This window comes from Ranitomeya imitator, chromosome 1, assembly GCF_032444005.1.
Source record: "Ranitomeya imitator isolate aRanImi1 chromosome 1, aRanImi1.pri, whole genome shotgun sequence".
Lineage (NCBI taxonomy): Eukaryota > Metazoa > Chordata > Amphibia > Anura > Dendrobatidae > Ranitomeya > Ranitomeya imitator.
The window spans coordinates 1,178,509,380-1,178,531,514 of NC_091282.1; the positions used below are offsets into that span (position 1 = coordinate 1,178,509,380).

Here is a 22,135-nt window from a genome sequence, read left to right on the forward strand (position 1 = left end):
ATAAAAAGTTTGCATTTCTGGCTTGGTTGCAGAGTGTACGGAGCCGATATGCGCCAGGCCTGGGCCCCATTCTGCAATGCATTATGTTCCCTCACTCTTATTCTTTTTCCTACATTTGGCACCAAGTGCACCCAACATTTGTTATGTGTCAGGATTATACATGGTGAATATTGGGATTGTGTTGGGTGCTTCACAATACATCCATCACGACAATACAATGTTGTGTTCTGTAAATCACAGATATTCTATTATCAGCGGTAATACAGTCAGAGAAGAGGGCAGAACTGCGGCGTCCTACCAGCGGATGTAGGAGGCTCTGCCTGCATGAATAGCCCACAGAGTACACACCACTGGTTTCTTTTAACCCATTACATACTCTGCAACAAAAAGGCACGAAACAACGTGGAGGCCGAAAGCTGTTTATTGCACCTTAATCCCACCATGAAGGGGCTGCTGCAAGGGCTAGGCAGAATAGGCAGCTGCCTAGGGTCCCACTGAGTGGAGGGGATGCAAAGTCTGGATTTAAAGAAACTTTCAAACCATTCCCCAGCCGCCTTTCTATGCTTCACGAAAAAAGTCTACATCCCCTTATAAGAGTCTCATATCACACTTACCATATGTTGAAACCAATGAGGATAAACAAGGAACCACAATGGCTGCCGCTGGAACAGAAAACAGAGATAAAAGGTTGAAAGGAAACTATACGATACACAGATTTTAATCACTGGTGTGTTCCTCTGCCATAGTAAGGCGTATCAAGTTAATGGAGGGTGTCGCACACAGGCTCTGAACTTGGCGCTCCTTTTATGCAAAAATTAATTTCTCGATTGTTTTCACAACAAAACTCAATCGTGTGATGCATCGCTAGGGTGAAACAGCAGAAACTAGATGATGGCTGCAGTGCTGCGCTCCGGGTAGCGGGGATCCTGGCTCAGTATAACGTGGCACATAATGATGCTTTATGGTCTCCATTCACACACGCTGTCATAGCAAACTGACTGACAGATTCTCAGTTAACTCATTCTGAAGCCTGCGATAGACATATAGAAGGCAAACGGTGCAACGTTTACGTGACTCCATTGCAAAAAATGTAATATATATATATAAATATATATATGGTATTTTTTTTTTCTTTAGGCTCGATTACAGGCATTTAAAAAAAACTTGCTCCAAAGATGGACAACGCCTTTAACTCTATTTTTTTCCGGCCTTGCTATGTTGCAATACATGTACAATCTAATCCAAAAACTCAAACATGCAACCTCTTTTTTTTTTCTTAAAGTTTTCTCAAGAAAATAAGCCTGGAAAGCTTCCGTGCATAATTTTTGTTGTTGCCAATTAACTTTAAAAATAGATAAATGTGTTCAGCTTTGAAAAAAAAAACAAAAAAAATTTTATATTAAATATATATATATATATATATATATATATATATATATATATATATATATATATATATATATATATATATATATATATATATATATACACACACATATATTTTTTTTTAATATGGAGCGTCCTATTGAAATGAACAGTAAGCAGAGGTCTTGGAAACCAGGAAAAATTGAAACCCAGTTTAAAAAAAAAAAAAAGTGATCCAGTTTTGTATTTTATTTCACAGTAAATAATCTGTACTCCCTGAAAAAGTAAGACCTCTGTAAGTGCAATCACCGACCCTCGTCCAAGCCTTCGGCCATCGTATAGTTTTCTGTTGCCACAGCAAATAATCATATAGGACATAAATCTTATCATTGGAGGATTTCCTGCTCCTAAAAACACCATCATATACAAATAATACAAGTACAGCAAACACTGCCCCCTGCTGGCAGCAAAGCGGAATTAACCACAAAAATAGGAAAATCAAAACATTAGCAAAATAAATAAGGTACAATGGTGTCACGCCGCTTTGTGCTTGTTTGATGCAGTAATAAATGGTTTCAAGGGAAAGGTGGATGATTACTGCTAAAAAAAAACGAGCACAAAACAACGACTCCCAGAGAACGGCTTTGTCATATGTTCCAAATTAGCAGAGCGGGGCGTATACTGGTGGCCCGTCTCCAAGGTCTCGGCACTGTGTTAGCTGAACAATTACCATATTAAGCCGGACCCCGGATTGGGAACAGTTAATAGTAGGAATGAGGTTTACTAACGAGAAGGCGGAGGTCCTCCATAATTACACACCCACGGAAATCTATTATACAAGGTGAATCGCAACTGGGGGCGAAGGGTACAAAACAAGAATAACGATAAAAGTAATCCTATACTAAACTGAATCAGGTATAGACTAGTAATGAGCGAACGCGCTGGGATGAGGTGTTATCTGAGCATGCTCGGGTGCTAACCGAGGGTCTTCAACGTGCTCGAATACTATGTTCGAGTCCCCGCGGCTGCAGGTCTCGCAGCTGATCAAAGCCACGACACATGTACAGATTGCTTGTTTGTTACATAATCCCTGCATGTGATGCAGGGATAGGTTTACTTTTATAAAATGCTTACATTTCTTTAAAAAAAAAAAAAAAAAGTCCCCAAGCAGGACGTAAACCTGCAATCAATCGTTTGATCGCTTATAACCCACTAGGATTACTACACTTAACCCCTTCCATTTTCAATTTTGCGTTTCTGTTTTTTTGCCCTCCTGCTTCCCAGAGCCATAACTTTTTTATATTCTTCTGTCAATATGGCCGTGCGAGGGTTTGTTTTTTTGTGGGACTAGTTGGAATTGTTTTCTCCTTTTTTCCAGTACACGATATGGAAAAACAAAGGTGTCGTTCAAAAGTACAAGGATGTTTTGTATTTTACCATATGCTAAAACTGACCTGCCATTATGATTCTCCAGGTCAATACGAATTCATAGACACCAAACATGTCTAGGTTCTTTTTTTTATTTAAAGTGGTGAAAAAAATGCATCATTTTCCAAGACCCGTAACGTCTCCATTTTTCGGGACCTGGGGCTGGGTGAAGACTTATTTTTTTGTGCGGCGAGTTGTTGTTTTTATTGATACCATTTTGGTGTAGATACGATATTTTGATCGCCCGTTATTGCATTTTAATGTAATCCTGGCGGTTTAACTTTTTTTTGGCTACAGCTGTCAGCTTCTGCAAGGTTGGGTATCAAGAATAGAGGGGTCCCCATGCTGTTTTTTAAATTATTTAAATAAATAATTTTTTTTTTTTTAAACGGCGAGGGGTCCCCCCAATTTTTGACAACCAGCCTTGCTAAAGCTCACAGCTGGGGGCTGCTATTCTCAGGCTGGTAAGGGGCCATTGATATAGGCCCCCCCAGCCTAAAAACAGCAGCCCGCAGCTGCCCAGAAAAGGTGCATCTATTAGATGCGCCTTTTCTGGCACTTTGCCCGGCTCTTCCCACTTGCTCTGTAGCGGTGGCAAGTGGGGTAATATTTGTGGGGTTTATGTCACCTTTCAGGTGACATCAAGCCCACGGCTTAGTAATGGAGAGGCATCTATAAGACACCTATCCAATCCATTACTAATCCTATAGTTATAATCTACTATATAATTGTCTAAGGGTCACTTCCGTCTGTCCTTCTGTCTGTCTGTCACGGATATTCATTGGTCGCGGCCTCTGTCTGTCATGGAAATCCAAGTCGCTGATTGGTCGCGGCAAAACAGCCACGACCAATCAGCGACAGGCACAGTCCGGAAGAAAATGGCCGCTCCTTACTCCCCGCAGTCAGTGCCCGACGCCCGCATACTCCCCTCCAGTCACCGCTCACACAGGGTTAATGCCGGCGGTAACGGACCGCGTTATGCCACGGGTAACGCACTCCGGAACCGCTGCTATTAACCCTGTGTGTCCCCAACTTTTTACTATTGATGCTGCCTATGCGGCATCAATAGTAAAAAAAGTAATGTTAAAATTAATTAAAAAAAAAAAACCTGCTATACTCATCCTCCGTAGTCCGCTGAGCCGCACGCGCCTGCCGCCATCTGGGTAATTTCGCAATGCATCCTGTGAACGGAAGATGGCGGCAGCCGCGCGCGTATCGCCGGAGCTTCACTGGATCCCAGGGGGTGAGTATATAACTATTTTTTATTTTAATTATTTTTTTAACAGGGATATAGTGCCCACACTGTTGTATACTACGTGGGCTGTGTTATATACCTAACGTGTCTGCTATATACTACATAGGCAGTGTTATATACTATGTGGGCAGTGTTATATACTATGTGGGCAGTGTTATATACTACGTGGGCTATGTTCTATACTGCGTGCTATATACTACGTGGCCACTGTTATATACTGCGTGGGCAGTGTTATATACTACGTGGCTGCTATATACTGCGTGGGCTATGCTATATATTACGTGGCCAGTGTTATATACTGCACCAAGCACCTTCATTTTATAAATATATTTTAAGATTCAATTTTTTTCATACATCTTAGCGCATAGAGTGCTGCGGCCTCACTCTCTGGTTGGTAAGGGTTAATTTAAAGGTACTTAATGGACACATTGAGAAACCCTTCTTTGGAGTATACCGAAATCTTCTATGTCCCATATTTTATGAAAACAGTATGATATAATGATGGAAAATGAGTCTGGTCCGAACTTACCAAAAGAATAGAGGAGAAGTCCGCAACCCAGCGTGGTCAGGCCGTTTGCCCATCCTATCAGCAGGAAGGCTGGGATGAGAAGAATGATGGCCTGCAAAGCAGAGGAGACACCGTGTATAAAGAGCAGGGATATTAATGTACAAAGAGCAGAATTATTATCCTAAAATGTCAGGAGTCTGGGTCTCCGTGGAAGAAAGAAATAAATCCAGATCTGACGTTTTATAAGCACAACCTGCAGAAGCTACTTAAAGGGTAAGTCTGGTAAGACTCAATTCATCCACCATTATGTTTCCTTAGATCTAGCATACCAATGAATTTCCAGGATAGGGGGTATAGGTATCACCAGATACAGAGGTGGGTGGGTGACACCATCAGATCTCCACGCCATGACCTAGGAGGCCACGTTATGTCTTCTTGAGCCCTCATCATCCCATTGTATGGAGCCAGAAGCGCTGTTCTAGATGCCTCTAAAGTACCATGTTACAAAACACAGAATATCTCCATGATAGAGTATCCGGTGGAGAAATAGCGCAGATTTTTGTTTCTCCCCCAGACTTCATGTGAATTCATACAGAGGTATACAAAAATATGGACTCACAGATGTTGGGAGCTACAGCCATGATACCCATCACCTAAATCTCTGATTATAATACCAGATGGACATTTTTGAAGTTCCACTTTGCCAAGACCTAAAAATCTCCAGGCGTGACTGCACCAATGGGGTACAGGGAGCTGCACCATTGAGGGCTGCTTGTTAGGGTCTTCAAGCCTTTCCGGTCTTTTATCTGTCCCTACAGTTATCAGGGAAAGTCACTATCGTCACTAGTCGCTCTCTTTCCCTAACTAAATAATGGCTCTAGAGGGAGAAAAAAAATCAATTTACTGTAGTTTTAACTCTTCTTTTGTATAATTACATTATTTCCCTATCAGAGCTATGGTTTTATTGACCCAGCAAATAGATTCAATTTGCAGGACCAGTCAAGCGGCCACATCAGTATCCGCTAACCTGGAGCCCTGCGAGTGGCCTGGCGCAACGTCATGTGTGCAGCAACACCAGGTCGGCTAATGGAAGACTAGCCTATTGGAATAAGGTCCCGTCCTACAGAAAGGTCGGTTGTCGGCTCCTGGAGGATACGGCCATCATGGCCCTCGTACGGTGACGTCATTGCATCCTCACCCGCTTCACAGCCTTCACTTCATTTCCCGGTTTGATTCTCCGAGCGTATCCGCCCTGGATCACAGCCATGGTAATTCCAATGAAGAAAAACATCTTCCCCTGCTGCATGCTGCCAGAGAAAAATCAAACAGGGCAGGTTATGGGGCTTCACAGCCAGGAACATTCCCATGATGTCCGCACAGTGTTTATTCCAGATCTGATCTCTTCCAGATGTTCCCTGGACAACACCCAAAACCACATGTTTAGATTATAGTTTGGGCCTCAGTTTTTTAAGGTTGTTATCCAGCTTTCCCGGAAGCCAGAGAGTGAAATATTCTTCCTGCAGAACTGGATGGGCCTGGGGGCAACTCCCACCGACACCCTCAGCTACAGTATGTGCTCCAGTGCTGACTTTCCAATTGTAACTGGCCATCAGAAAGTGAAATACTAAGGCTATGTGCACACCTTGCGGAATGGTGTGCGTTTTTTTCCGCACTGGTTTTGCAAAATCCGCGGGTAAACCGCACTGCAGATTACCCACGGATTCATCGCGTTTTGTTTTTTTTTGTGGTTTTTGTGCGGATTCCACCTGTGTTTTTACACCTTCGGATCTCTATTGAGGAACAGGTGTAAACCGCTGCGGAATCCGCACAAAGAATTGACATGTTGCGGAAAAAGCAAAGCTGCATTTCCGCATGTTTTTTTTTCTGCAGCATGTGCACTGCGAATTTTGGTTTCCATTGCTTTACATGGTACTGTACAACGCGTGGAAAACTGCTGCAGATCAGCAGCGTCCAATCCACTGCGGATCCGCAGCAAAATCCGCAACGTGGGCACATAGCCTAAAAGGGTTTTTCCAATTTTGCAAAACCCACATTCTCCGGCTACAGTTTGTTTTTGTAGATTCAATCACCCTCCCCGGGTCCAGCACTTAGTCTCAGGCGCTGCTGCCATTGTCTATTTTCTACAGCATACATAGGCATCATGCTCCCTATCATGCACGGCTCCCTATTCTGGCATATGGCGTCTCCAAGTACCATGGGATTATGGAGCTCCCATCTGGTAGGAATACTGTTATTGGCGGGAGCAGAGGTATAGTTAAATGGATCTGTATTACTGGATCCAACTGAGGCCATCTTTAGGGCCTAAGGGCCTGAAGACACAGTAGAGCCTCTGTCACTTGCCATAAATTATATATATTTTATTTTTGTTCACCTGGTGTAAATTCCACTGATCTCCTAAATATGGCATCTTTTTTGCGTTACTGCACTTCTCCTGAGATATGGCCACCTTTTCCCTGAACGTAAATCTAATATTTTAGCCAAGTGGGCGTTTTGCTCAACTCTTCTGAGAACTTAGCTAATAAACAGATTTACATACAGGGAAGAGGGGGCCATACCTAAGGAACAAAGAGAAAAGCTACGGCATTTAGACTGAGGAAAAAAAATTACTTCTTTATGGTAAGTGACATGTCCTCTTTACGCCAAACCCTTTTGCAGCCTGACATAAATCATGCTCCTTCCCCCCTTGAATTGAGCTGGGGGGAGAGTCTAGGGATGTCGTCAGGAAAAGGTGCCTGCAAAGTTTTCATGTCATCCAATGGAGGGTACAACTCTGGCCTGGAGATAGAGAAGGCACCCCCTGACAGTCCACAAGCGTAAAACATAGTATTTCTGTACATTCCTCAACATTGAGACCGCGGCACTTACAGCCTCAGCTGCCATCAGTGAGGCAATTAATCATCTGAGGAATTTTCTGCCATGCTGAATGCACTTGGGCAAATCATCAAGATCCGCTGCCGGCAGCTTCTTTTGCAATTTCAGATTAATGATGTCACAGATGTGCTCGATGGTAGTCAAGTCTGGAGACCATTTCAGCACATTTAGGCTACGCAGGCTGCTCATTGTAGCATGAGAAACAAATGGTCTACATGTCCAGTTACAGAATTATTCTATACAGTAATGTAGTGGTCAGGGTTTTTTTTGTAATGCTTCTAACCCATCCCCTTCTACTGAGAGGTGGCAAGGGAAGAGTTAACCGTAGTAGTCTACTGAACCGGTATGGAAGCACTGCATCCTCACCACATTTTGTGACCTATAATCCCACCCCATTCATTTAAGGAATAAGCTGACGGCAGGTTCTGCTGATCGTGCACAAAACAGAGCAGCAAATTCATCCAAATCCAGCCGAGTGCTCGGGGTTACATTCCAGAAATTGCACTACATCTGCTCCGGACATGGAGGGAGATGTGTCCTCTGTACAGGCGTCATCCCTCCTAATAGGGACTGAATAAAAGGTAAGAATAGAGAGACAGGACATGCAAGCAGAGAGAAAAAGCCACCAAAGAAGGGAGAATCTGAGCACAGGTCCCCCTCCACAGGTCCTTCAACCATGGATGGGGAATATGAACCCAAACTAAAGCAAAGAATCGAGACCTCCTGTTTCAAATAGTTAGAGGTTTCGTGATGTTGACCAACACAACAACAGGGCCCCATATTAATCTATATTAAAGAGTCTCTATCCTCTGTGTCTGCAGGGATCGATTGAGAAGGACCTTAAAGAGATATTTCCAAAATTGTATTTAATCTTATATCCATAGGGGACAATGTACAAAGCGATGGGTTTCTGACAGCTGGGAACTGGCTCTACATAGCCCTATCTTGAATGGAGCAGGGGTGCGCATGCGCGACCTACGAGACTGATGAGAACAGGGATCTGTAGAGCGCCATCATGAGTGGAGCAGAGAAGCGCATGCTCTGCAAATCACCATCTTGGATGGAAAGGAGGTGCATATGTACAACTTGGAACTGGATTTTTCAGAGCATCATCTTGAAACAAGTGGAAGGTGCTCATGCTCAACCTGTTGGAATGGCCAAGAACTGGGTCTTTCAGAGTACCATCTTGAAAGGAGTGGAAGGTGTGCATACTCAGCCTTTGGGACTGGCCAAGAACTGGATTTTTACTGGCACCATCTTGAAAGGAGTAGAAGTTTTGCATACTTGACTGCTGCCTTTCCATTTTCTGTAGGACTACCCACAGACAGTCCCATAGACAATGAATGGAGTGGGGGATTGAGCTTGCACATGCCCGCTACATGCAAAAGGGGGCTTTAAAGATCAACTGTGGGTCAGAGCAGATGGGTCCCTCACGATCTGCATGCTATTGCCATCCTATGAATACAGTGAACGAAATAAGTATTTGATCCCTTGCTGATTTTGTAAGTTTGCCCACTAACAAAGACATGAACAGTCTATAATTTTAAGGGTAGGTTAATTTTAACATTGAGAGATAGAATATAAAAAATAAAATCCAGAAAATCACATTGTATAAATTATATAAATTTATTTGCTCTTTGCAGTGAGAATTAAGTATTTGATCCCCTTCAAACCAACTGCAAAATACCCGTCCCTCTTGGTTGAAAGAATACTGCTCAATGACTTGCCTATATCTGGGTAATCTAGTGCTGTAATGTAATGCAACAAGAAACCCATTACTAGGGGTCCCCGGTATCAGCAGATTAATACCGTCCCCATCCATTAGTGTCTGCTGATCAATATACATTGGGGATACATCAATATCCTACATATTCTCCTGTATGGAAAGATGCTTTTTTTCATGCACTTACATTTCCATACATTGGAGCATTCCCTTACTGTAAACTATGCTCATCCTGCGCCTTCGGTTTCATGCATATAATGCCAAAAATATGACAGCTGCTCTAACACTTACACAGGCAGAGATCTAAGAGACACAGAGCCAAAGGGATTGTAAAATGCAGATTTATATAAATTTATGCAGATTTTCCGGGAGAACTTACACGGAGTGTGAGCCAAACTATACATACTCGTATATAAATATAAAGTATTTATGACCGTGGGATTTCTGTGCCGATCCAGATACTAGGACGAGGATTACCTGCTGAACTGGAAGCGCTGGTGGGTCAGGAAGCTGATGGTGTACTCAAGACCGGAGAACAGGAAGAGATAAAGGAAGTAGACGAGGCCCAGGATACGGAGATTCTGCAGACCTTCATATAGAAAAGACATGATGTGCAATTAGACCATCATTGTAGAAAGTCAGAGAATCCATGAGAATTGTCCATTAAAGGCATATTGTGAGGGTGATCTCTCAGCCATTTTCTCCTTCACAATATCACCTGCCTACATGCTGGGACCTTCACCAATCATGAGAAAGGAGGTCCTGGAGTCCCCTGTGTGAATGAAGTGTTAGAGAGCAAGAGCGACCACCAGTCCAGGAGTTCCAGACAGCGAGCAAGTGTGACCAGCACTCCAGGAGTTCCAGACAGTGAGCAAGTGCAATCACCACTCGAGGAGTTCCAGACAGTGAGCAAGTGTGACCAGCACTCCAGGAGTTCCAGACAGTGAGCAAGTGCGACCATCACTCCAGGAGTTCCATAAAGTGAGCAAGTGCGACCACCACTCCAGGAGTTCCAGACAGTGAGCAAGTGTGACCAGCACTCCAGGAGTTCCAGACAGTGAGCAAGTGCGACCACCACTCGAGGAGTTCCAGACAGTGAGCAAGTGCGACCATCACTCCAGGAGTTCCAGACAGTGAGCAAGTGCGACCATCACTCCAGGAGTTCCATAAAGTGAGCAAGTGCAATCACCACTCCAGGAGTTCCAGACAGTGAGCAAGTGCGACCACCACTCCAGGAGTTCCAGACAGTGAGCAAGTGCGACCACCACTCCAGGAGTTCCAGACAGTGAGCAAGTGCGACCACCACTCCAGGAGTTCCAGACAGTGAGCAAGTGCGACCACCACTCCAGGAGTTCCAGACAGTGAGCAAGTGCGACCACCACTCCAGGAGTTCCAGACAGTGAGCAAGTGCAACCACCACTCCAGGAGTTCCAGACAGTGAGCAAGTGCGACCACCACTCAAGGAGTTCCAGACAGTGAGCAAGTGCGACCACCACTCCAGGAGTTCCAGACAGTAAGCAAGTGTGACCACCACTCCAGGAGTTCCAGACAGTGAGCAAGTGCGACCATCACTCCAGGAGTTCCATAAAGTGAGCAAGTGCAATCACCACTCAAGGAGTTCCAGACAGCGAGCAAGTGCGACCACCACTCCAGGAGTTCCAGACAGTGAGCAAGTGCGACCACCACTCCAGGAGTTCCAGACAGTGAGCAAGTGCGACCACCACTCCAGGAGTTCCAGACAGTGAGCAAGTGCGACCATCACTCCAGGAGTTCCAGACAGTGAGCAAGTGCGACCATCACTCCAGGAGTTCCATAAAGTGAGCAAGTGCAATCACCACTCAAGGAGTTCCAGACAGTGAGCAAGTGCGACTACCACTCCAGGAGTTCCAGACAGTAAGCAAGTGTGACCACCACTCCAGGAGTTCCAGACAGTGAGCAAGTGCGACCATCACTCCAGGAGTTCCATAAAGTGAGGAAGTGCAATCACCACTCAAGGAGTTCCAGACAGTGAGCAAGTGCGACCACCACTCCAGGAGTTCCAGACAGTAAGCAAGTGTGACCACCACGCCACCACTGCTCCATTCTCTAACACAGGGAACTTTAGGACTCCCATTATCTTATTCAGCGGAGGTCCCAGCAGTCGAACCCCCAGAAATCATGGATTAGACAACCCCTTGTACATCATTTGGTAGGACTCATGATACTATACCACCGTGTGTGTGTGTGCGCGGGAGGGAGGCATAGCCAAGGCTGCACCTCACAATACCCCTGCAGATCTGACCCAGGAAAGGACTGTCAGAGGATTAGTCTTCTGTTTCTTCCTATTTTTGTAAGAGTGACATCTGATGAAAAGGCTTAGCATGGAGAAAAATGATGTGCACAAGGCACCTTAAACTGGGCCCCAGAAAAAAAATTATAAGGCCTTGACTTTAATTAATCTGCACTACTGAAGAGTTGGGAATCAATCTATTGAAAGTCAGTTGATCAAGGCATCCTGGGATTTATGGTTCAACGATGCCTCCCAACCATCTCGTATAAGGGGGTATTAAACAGTGTTGGGGGGCTATTTCTTCACAGGTGCTCAAAAAGTACTGGGTGTGGTTCAGGGTGTTGCTGCATGTGCCACAATGTGTCCTTCAAACCTTAGATGTGGGTTTAATCATCCTTACATGGGTCACTATAACTATATGCATGCAGTGTGCAGCTATATCCTATAGTACAGAGAATGCACTATTAATATTACTGTCTAGCATCCATTGCCTATCATTACAGCTACAGCTATAGGTGACGGACATTAGGACATGTGATCTATGGGATTGAGCCATATGTAGAAAACACTGAGTGCACCACCTGCTGGTAATAACAGGAATTACAACTTCAAATGACTGGCAGAAATTACACAAATTTCAAATTACACCATTAATCATGGTAACCTGTGGTGACGTTCTACAATATCACATTTCTTGTGGAACTGCTGCATTTGCTATATATTAAAGTGCATTTAACAAAAAAAAACAGGGATTTTTGTGTACTCACCGTAAAATCCTTTTCTCCGTGCCAATCATTGGGGGACACAGGACCATGGCTGTTATGCTGCTGCCACTAGGAGGACACTAAGTAATACAGAAAGAATAGCTCCTCCCCTGCAGTATACACCCTCCTGCTGGCTCCAAGTGAACCAGTTCGGTAACAAAGCAGTAGGAGCTTAACATTAAAGGGACACTGTCACCTGAATTTGGAGGGAACAATCTTCAGCCATGGAGGCGGGGTTTTGGGGTTTTTGATTCACCCTTTCCTTGATTCATTGAATCCTTGATTCATTGAGCGGTTTTCCTCGGCCCAACGGAGAATGTAGCCTACCTCGCTCACGGCTGCCATGCTGCGGGTTCCCCCCTGTCGGTTGATGTATGCCACTGCAGTGGCATTGTCGGACTGAATCCTGATGGGACGACCCGCCAGAAAGCGATGGAACTGGAGAAGAGCTAACCTGATTGCCCGAATTTCTAAGATGTTGATCGGAAGGCATGATTCCTGAAGTGACCAGCGGCCCTGAGCAGTGTGATGTAGGAACACCGCTCCCCAGCTTAGAAGACTGGCATCTGTTGTCACAACTAGCCAATGTACTGGAAGAAAAGACTTCCCTTGATTCAGGGAGGACTTCAATGTCCACCACCTGAGAGACTGTCTGACTCGCTGGGGAAGAAAGAACCGACGGTCGAGGGAGGATGGGTTCCTGTAGCAAACAGCCAGGAGGGCATACTGTAAGGGACGGAGGTGTAATTGGGCAAATGGAACCGCCTCCATAGCTGCTACCATCCTGCCGAGGACTCTCATACTGAAGCGCAGAGAGTGAGTGCGAGGTTGAGAGAGCTTCTGAGCTTCCCGCTGTAAGGCTGAGATCTTTTTCAGGGGAAGAAGCACCACCCCCTGGGACGAATCCAGTATCATTCCTACAAAGGAAATTCGCTGAGCCAGTACTGGGGAAGATTTTTTGAAGTTTATCTTCCAACCCAGGCGAGAAAGAGAATCCATTGTGATATAACACTAGTAGAAAGAACGCGGCAACACTCACCAAACCTGTGATCAAGTCTTGTCTTTATTAGAAAGCATGTAGAACCATCTTCACGGCACGGGGGAGTGGAGGAGCAAAGGAGGTGAGCGGGGAAAGGACGACGGCTGTTTCACGCCAAACCGGTGCTTCTACGGGTCCACCCGAGACTGTCAGTGTTCCATTATTAAGGACTGAGTGTGTACCGAACCTGTGCTGCTGCGTTTTTCTTTTTTCTTTTTTGGTAGAATCCATTGTGATGTTCACGGCCTCCTTGCAGGCGTGGAAAGAGGGGCCTTTGATGAGGATATCGTCTAGATACGGTAGCACCACCACGCCTCGGGTGTGAAGGATGGCCACCATGACCTTGGTGAATACCCTGGGAGCGGTGGCGAGGCTGAAGGGCAAAGCAACGAATTGGAAGTGTTGTTCCTGAACTGCGAAGCGAAGAAACCTCTGGTGAGAGGGGAAAATTGGAATGTGGAGGTACGCGTCCTGGATGTCTATAGATGCCAGGAACTAGCCTTTTTCCATGGAGGTGATGACAGAATGAAGCGATTCCATTCGGAACCGTCGTTCCCTGACGAACTTGTTCAGCAGTTTTAGGTCCAGTATGGGCCGTACTGTACCGTCCTTCTTTGGAACAATGAACAGGTTTGAATAAAAACCTTGAAACCTTTCGCTCTGAGGGACAGGGATATTAACCCCGTCTTCTTTTAGAGAGCTTATGGCTTGGAAGAACTCTGATGCCTTTGCCCTGGGAGGCGAAGACAGGAAAAAACGATTTGTTGGGAGAGAGGAGAATTCTATCTTGTATCCGGAGGACACTAGGTCGCGGACCCAGTCGTCGTGAACGACCGAGAGCCACGCGTCACTGAAGGAAAGCAGGCAGCCGCCTACTTTGAGAGTGTCCCCCGGATACCACAGGGAGTCATTGTGTAGGAGATCTGCCCGGTCTGGACCCCCTGGATCCTGACTGCCTAGGCCTGCCTCTCCATGAAGGGAAAGGTTTGAAAGAGGTCTGGGGACATCTATCCCTACATTGTGCCCGGCCGGTTCCGGAAGATGTGGAAGTAGAGGACCAATTTGAGTTGGAACGAAAAAAAATCAGGACCGAGCCTGCTGTTGCTGGTTCCGAAAGGGCCAAAAGGGTCTCTGTTGTGGGAGAAATTTACTCTTCCCTCCAGTGACGTTGGAAATTAATTGATCGAGTTTTCACCAAAAAGGCGACCGCTCCGATATGGTAAAGAAGTCAATGACTTTTTGGAATCAGAATCCGCACGCCAGTCCCTGAGCCATAAGGACCTCCAAATGGTGATTGCGTTTGCTGCTGCTTGAGAAGTGCAGTCAGCGGCATTCAGAGACGCGGTCACTAGAAAATCCCCAGCTCTGGCTATCTGAGTAGCAAGGTCTGCTACCTCGGGGGGGAAGATTGGTATCCAGAACAGCTGAAGACAAGACCTCAGCCCAGTGGGTCATAGCCTTAGCCACCCACGTAGTGGCAAAAGATGGAAAGAGTGTGGCTGCTGAGGCTTCAAAGGCTGAATGAGCCATATTGTCGATCTGACGATTGGTGGGGTTTTTAATCAAGGCGCCCTCTGAAGAAGATAAAATAGATTTAGTAGCTAGGCGCGATACTGGAGGATCTACCAGAGGAGACTGTGACGAATCTTTTCTTAGATCAGGAGCAAAGGGATATTTTGACTCCATGGGCTTTTGGCCTGTGAAGCGTTTATCTGAACGGATCCTTAGAGATTCACAATTTCCTTAAATTCGGGATGATTGGCGAACACTCTGTGAGCCTGCTTGGTCCTCTTAAAGGACACAGCATGATCCGCTTTAGATAAAGGTTCCTCATCTAGCTTCAGGGCCTTGTTTACTGACTCAATGAGAGAGTCTAGAGTCTCCTGATCGTGTTGAAATTCCTGATCTAGGAACGTGTCAGAATCGTCCTCTGAGCCAGATTCTCTACTTGACCCAAGGGAAGGGGAGCGAGAAATGGAGCTCTCAGAACTCGATACTCGGTGATGGTCTGGGGACAAGGCATGAGTCCTTTTCTTGGAAGAGCAAGAGCTCCTTGGTAAGGTACGACCCCTAATGTACAAGGGGTTCTGATCATCGGAAGCGTTGTCCGTAAGAGTGCCCTGGTTAGAGGAAGGGTCTCGGAACGAGTGTAACGCTTTGGCCAGGGATGCCATAGACCGGGTAAGGGAGGTAGCCCACTCATGGGGACTAGGCTCACTGGGTTCGGTATCAGTAACAGGTGGTTCCTGAGCAGTCACCGGTTCACAAGCTGAGCATAACGCAGTATTGTGACCCCGGGGAAGAGATACCTTACAAGCGGTACAAGCAGCAAAAAACACAGTGTGGGTTTTCCCAGACTTTTTGTTAGGCTTTGATTGAGACATAGTGTAGCCTTGAGGAGAGCGCTTACTAACAGGGGAAGGGTTAAGCTTACCCAGGTCCTGTGTCTTGAGTCCCCGGGGGAGGTCCGCAATGTCCACAGAAATCGCTCCCGCCGGTGGGCGGAGTCAATGTTCCAGCCTGGAAGAGGGAAAAGCCGGGGGCTAAATTTTAAACTTGCGGTTGCGGCCTGTAGCGCCGCTACCGCTATTTGTGCAACATGACCCACGGACCCGGGCTTTAAGGTATCTGCGGACCTCCCTTATCCCAGGGACCAGGACCCCCCAGCGCCTCGGCCTCGCAGGTGTACTCACGGTAGATGCGGTGTGCCGGTGCTCAATCTATCGTCGCCATAGTCAGGGAGGCGGTGGAGAGCTTCTGCCGCCTTCCATCATCCGCTCTAATAGTGGTGATGCAGTGGGGGGCTGCACAGACGCCATAAACATCATGTCCGGCAATGCACCTGGCTCCAGGAGAGGTAAATGGAGGGCTACTCCATGTGGTCGCCTGCTATGGAGTGGGGGAGATCGGAACGCGAAGGAACCGTAAAGTGAGCTCAGGGCTGGCATCCAACGGTGCAGGAAAGGATACGGGAGGAACGCTCTGCGTTCTTGCCTGTTGATGGTTCGGGGGAGATCGGAACCTAGAAAGGGTCCGTCGCCCCCATTCGCTATGTTAAGGGAAAAATAGAATAAAAATAAAAATAAAAACAGTGGGGTCTGAAAGCAGACTTAAGTACTCCTACAGACACTACGCAAGAACTGGTTCACTTGGAGCCAGCAGGAGGGTGTATACTGCAGGGGAGGAGCTATTTTTTCTGTATTACTTAGTGTCCTCCTAGTGGCAGCAGCATAACACCCATGGTCCTGTGTTCCCCAATGAGGCGTTGGAGAAAAATCTACAATACACGCCGCGTACATTATTAATTAAATCGTATACATTTTCTCAGAAAGTACACCCACCTCATAAAGGTCTGTCAGAATAGCTGCAGAATTCTGATGACAAAATTTCAATATGAGGGGTGAAAATGTTCAAAAAGGATCAAAGTGAAAATGATGTGATTTTTCAAAGCAAGTACACCAGCCCTGTCAGGCCTAAGAGGCCAATATTAATAATGTGACTAGTCTGTATGGTGAAACCTGGTGTCAGAACCACTGTAATGACAATAACAACAGAGAAAGATAATCCTGATAAAAATCCTTAGGCCACGTGCACACGTTGCGGAAAGTGGTACGGATTTTTCCGTACTGATTTTGGTAATTCCGCAGGTAAAACCGCACTCCGGATTTCCCATGGAATTACAACGATTTTTTTGCGGATTTTGTGCCGATTCCACCTGCGGTTTTACACCTGCGGATTTATATTATGGAGCAGGTGTAAACCACACAAAGAATTGACATGCTGCGGAATGAACAACGCTACGTTTCCGCGTGTTTTTTTCCGCAGCATGTGCACTGCGGATTTTGTTTTCCATAGGTTTACATGGTACTGTAAACTAAGGGAAAACTGCTGCGAATCCGCAGCGGCAAATCCGCAACGTGTGCACATACCCTTAAAGGGAGGTGCAGCAGTAGCGGTGATATGGATGACGGACTATCCGCACTCTTGGCATATAGTGGATAGCCATGCATCTCTATATTTTCACCATGTATGGCTGCACCCTGTTATTACTCAGATATTTCCATATATCAAAAAAATTGTGTCCAGCATAGATAGTTATGAAACTTTATAAACTACTTTATTTGTGGGATTTGTCTTCATTTCTGTAAAAATAAATAAATAAATAAATTGCATGCAAGTGGCTTCCAAGCCCCAGCTTTTCCCCAGTCTACTATTTGACTGCCTTCAGCTGTATTGATGTCAGAACGTACTTCTTTGGAGTACAGATGCTTGCAGTGAGAGGATCAGCACCAGTCTCATCCTCTAAGTGTTCCAATTCTGCAGGAGATTGTTCTGATAAGGCAAACAATCAGAAGACGACAACAGGTTGTTGTGAGTGACCCATCACTGCCATCATCTGTACTCGAGTGACCCATCACTGCCATCATCTGTACTCGAGTGACCCATCACTGCCATCATCTGTACTCGAATGACCCATTACTGCCATCATCTGTACTCGAGTGACCCATCACTGCCATCATCTGTACTCGAGTGACCCATCACTGCTATCATCTGTACTCGAGTGACCCATCACTGCCATCATCTGTACTCGAGTGACCCATCACTGCCATCATCTGTACTCGAGTGACCCATCACTGCCATCTTCTGTACTCGAGTGACCCGTCACGGCCATCATCTGTACTCGAGTGACCCGTCACTGCCATCATCTGTACTCGAGTGACCCATCACTGCCATCATCTGTGCTCGAGTGACCCATCACTGCCATCATCTGCACTCGAGTGACCCATCACTGCCATCATCTGTACTCGAGTGACCCATCACTGCCATCATCTGTACTCGAGTGACCCATCACTGCCATCATCTGTACTCCAAAGGAGTACGTTCTGATATTAATGCAATGGAAGGCAGGAAAATAGACTTGGGAAAAGCCGAGGTTTTGGAAGCTGCGTATATGTTATTTTTATACAGGAACGAATACAAATCCCCTTAGAAAAGGTGTCTTATAACTCTTCATAACTTTCTATGTTGGACAAAATGAAAAGATTAGTTATCCCTTAAGGCCAAATGTTCTCTGACAGATCTGCAGTTAAATGGATAAGAGTATGTTTCCACGTTCAGGAAACGCTGCGTTTTTGACGCTGCGTAGAGGCGCAGCGTCAAAAACGCAGCGTCCAGATGTTACAGCATAGTGGAGGGGATTTAATGAAATCCTGTCTCCACTATGCATTAAAAGACGCATGCGGCAGACCCACGGAAACGGACATGCAGTGTGTCTTAAGAACACGGCATGTCCTTACATTGCTGAAACAACGCAAGGACAACGCAGGTGACCTGCCAGTGACCTCAGGTGCAGATCTGGTCAGGATTTTACCTGCATAAAATCCTGACCAAATCTTGATGCAATCCTGAACGTGGACACATACCCTAAAGGTATACAGATACCTCACATCACAAAATTTTTTTACATACTTTCCTGGCAAGGACGGTCTTTTCTTCTCGTTACCGCAGAGAATTGGAATAAGGACACAGGGCTGAGCAGGTCAGAAGCTCCTTGAAATCCAACCATCATGGAGGAAACCTAAGAAATAGAAGCAGAAAACATAAAAAAACTCAATCTGATGGATCTGGATCTCCTTGCAGGGGTACTGGCAGTGGTGGCAGCTTCTAGTCTCCCATGAAGACTATTGAAGCATGCCAAAAGTTTAAAAAAATGGTTTCGTTCAAAAGTACAACTCGTCCCACAAAAACAAACCCTCACAGGGCCATATTGACAGAAAAATAAAAAATGTTATGGCTCTGAGAAGAAGGGTAGCAAAAAAACGAAAATGCAAAACTAAAAAAAAAAAAGCACTGGTCATGAAGGGGTTAAACTGTGAACACAGGCACCAGCAGATGGGAGTACCTCTCCCATCAGCGGCACCTGCTGTCAATGTGATCAGTAACAGCAGACGAAGTCCGATGGGAGCAGTAGTCTCATCAGCCCATGCCTGCTGACCTGCAATAAGCTTTTTACTGCAGGTCACACAGACATCTGACAGCATGACCCCACAGCGCTCTGACAGACGGTCTTACCTCCGTGCCGGTGTTTCCCACAGATGACAGTGTGGGAAACACCATAGGAAGTCGGTAAAACGCAGAACAAAAACTCAGCAAATCTGCCAACATTTTAATACTTACGCTTTTGCTGCGGATTTCACTGACTCAATTGAAGTGAATGGGTGAAAAACGCTGTAAAAACGCACAAACAATTGACTTGCTGGAGAAAAAAAAAATGCTCTGCAAATACACACGCAAAATTACTGATCATGTGCACAACACTTCACAATTGTCATTGAATTAGCTTGCATACGAATTCCATAGCATTTTTGGTCCATTTCCAAGCGGAAAACACGCTGTGAAAACGCATAAACGCACCGTGTGCACACAGCCTTATGCTTTTGGATTAAGTTCCCACTGTAAAATGTGTTTTTGCTGAGTTTTACAGTTCCAGAAAAAGTGGATGAGATTTCTAGAAATCACTTGTCCATTGTTTGCGGGTTTTTTTGTTTATGTCTGTTTTCGTTTTTTGGTTTTTAAATTGCATAACTGACCAGCGAAGCATGTTTGAGATCTGCAACATGGCAATTACTCTTGCTCAGCATACCAGCTTTGTGCATGGATTTTACCCATAGAATTGCATCTGATGGGAAAAATCTGCCGATTAAAAAAAAAAAATTATATATATATATATATATATATATATATATATATATATATATATATATATATATATATATATATATATATATATATATATTATATACACATATACAGTACATATGTATATGTTTTTTAGACCGGGGTCACACTTGCGAGTGCAATGCGAGAAACTCTCCTCAATACCGGTTCAGCTGCATAGAAATACATGCAGCCGCACGCTCCGGCCCAGAGTGCCGGCGGCAGTGCCGGGTATTGAGGAGAGTTTCTCGCATTGCACTCGCAAGTGTGACCCCGGCTTTGGAAAAGCAATGAAAACATGTAAAAATTGCACTCAAAAACACAATGAAACTAAATGCAAGTTACCCAATTGTGGAAGACTTGCTCCAGAGAATCTGCAACATCAAAAACTCATTAAATACGAATCATGGGAACGTTGCCTTAGGCCATGTTCACGCGTTTAGCATTTGGTCAGTATTTTATGTTAGTATTTATTTGTAAGCCAAAACCAGGAGAGGAACAATCAGAGGAGAAGTATAATAAAAACACATCACCACTTCTGTATTGATCACCCACTTCTGGTTTTGGCTTACAGATTCTGAGGTAAAATACTGACCAAATACTGAGGTAAAATACTGACCAAATACTGAGGTAAAATACTGACCAAATACTGACCGTGTGAACGTGACCTTAATGTTTTGGGGTGTTTTTTTTTTTAAATTTTGATTGTGGACAAGAACTTTTTTAGTCCCCTTACAGCAAACAGAGGTCGAACACAATGGGAAACCGATGTAGAAAGATGACAGAACTTTTTACTTCCACCAGAATCTGTTCCTTTACAGCTACACACCCCACAGTCCAGACTTACATTCCTGCAGCAGAGCGAAAGCCATAAATTCAGAGACTAATCAGGAACCAAGATTCTTCCCTGACTGACAAAAATGCGGAGACCACAACACCCACATTCCTGCTGCATGACGGCACATCTCACATTGTAAGTATCACGTGCCGTCCTGTAGGGAGAAATGAGGAGTCACACTCTGACCACTGTGCGTGTAATGTATGAAAGTCGTGGGACCCTCAGAACGCACTCTAAGGCTATGTGCACACATCAGGATTCTTTGCAGAAATTTCCTGAACAAAACCGGACTTTTTCTGCAGGAAATCTGCATGCATTTTTTGCGTGTTTTTTGCTTGTTTTTTGTGCGGATTTTTCACATTTTTTTTCCCGGAGCTTCCCAATGCATTAAATAGCGAGAAATCCATGAAAAATCCACAAAATTTATGAACACGCTGCGTTTTTTTCCGCGATGCGTTTTTATGTGCACAAAAATTGCAGGACGCATTAAAAATCATGGGATGCTTAATGTATGCGTTTTTAAGCGTTTTTGCAGCGGAAAACCGCCAAAAAAGAGCACAAAAAAATTCAGAATGTGTGCGCATAGCCTTATGGTGCCCATATGCCCTAGATCGCTGTCCCTACTCCCAATACACATGAACAGCTCCGTCATGTGTTTCCGATGGGGATAGTAAATAGAAATAAAAAAGGATCGCTCTGCCCACTCCTCCTCTACCAACATTATCTGTTGCAGAAAAGATTGGAGACCCCCATACAGATTAGATGGCTGAAATAGGATTTACTCCAAAGTGTATGTGGACCTTTAGTAATGGTTCTCCACTGACGGCTGAGGGTCCCAAATATGAAACCCCCTCTACTATTACCTAGTAGGCTATATATATGCGTCAGGTGACCGTGTCTTACCCTGTTCTCCTTGGGAAGGGTCTCTGGAAGGAGTAGAAATATGAATACCAGATCGATAACAGCGAAGAGGAGGGCGAGGAGGGCCGGCCTTACATAGAAGAGCTCTCCACTCGTCAGGTTCATGGCAAAGTAAGCTCCCACCATGGGGCCGATGGTAAAGCCCAATGAAAAGGCCACACCAATCATTGCCTGTATATATAAAACAAAAAAGAACAGATTTTTCAGAAAACTACAAAAATTTAATTTTTCAGAAAACGACATACCGTACATTCAATGATTTTCTCTTGGCAGCTACATATACCGGTCAGTCACCTTCTCGAATGCAGCATGGCTTTCAGCAAAAGCTCAACTTAACGGGGTGGTCCCAACAATGCAAGTTGTCCACAGGAGGGGGGATAACTTGCGGACTGCTGGGCCCCTCACATGCAGAAAAT

The 22,135-nt window shown here is 45.2% G+C and overlaps 1 protein-coding gene across 1 annotated transcript in view; it reads right to left on the minus strand.

Moving 5' to 3' along the window:
* The window catches only part of MFSD10 (major facilitator superfamily domain containing 10), a 54,877-nt gene that overhangs the window by 14,293 nt on the left and 18,449 nt on the right, over positions 1-22,135 (minus strand). The window contains exons 6-11 of the mRNA XM_069744740.1: positions 21,702-21,890; positions 18,713-18,821; positions 9,649-9,760; positions 5,755-5,863; positions 4,578-4,668; positions 615-662 (exon numbers count right to left, since the gene is read on the minus strand). Coding sequence (XP_069600841.1) covers positions 615-662; positions 4,578-4,668; positions 5,755-5,863; positions 9,649-9,760; positions 18,713-18,821; positions 21,702-21,890 — 658 coding nt within the window. The remainder of the gene's footprint in view (positions 1-614; positions 663-4,577; positions 4,669-5,754; positions 5,864-9,648; positions 9,761-18,712; positions 18,822-21,701; positions 21,891-22,135) is intronic.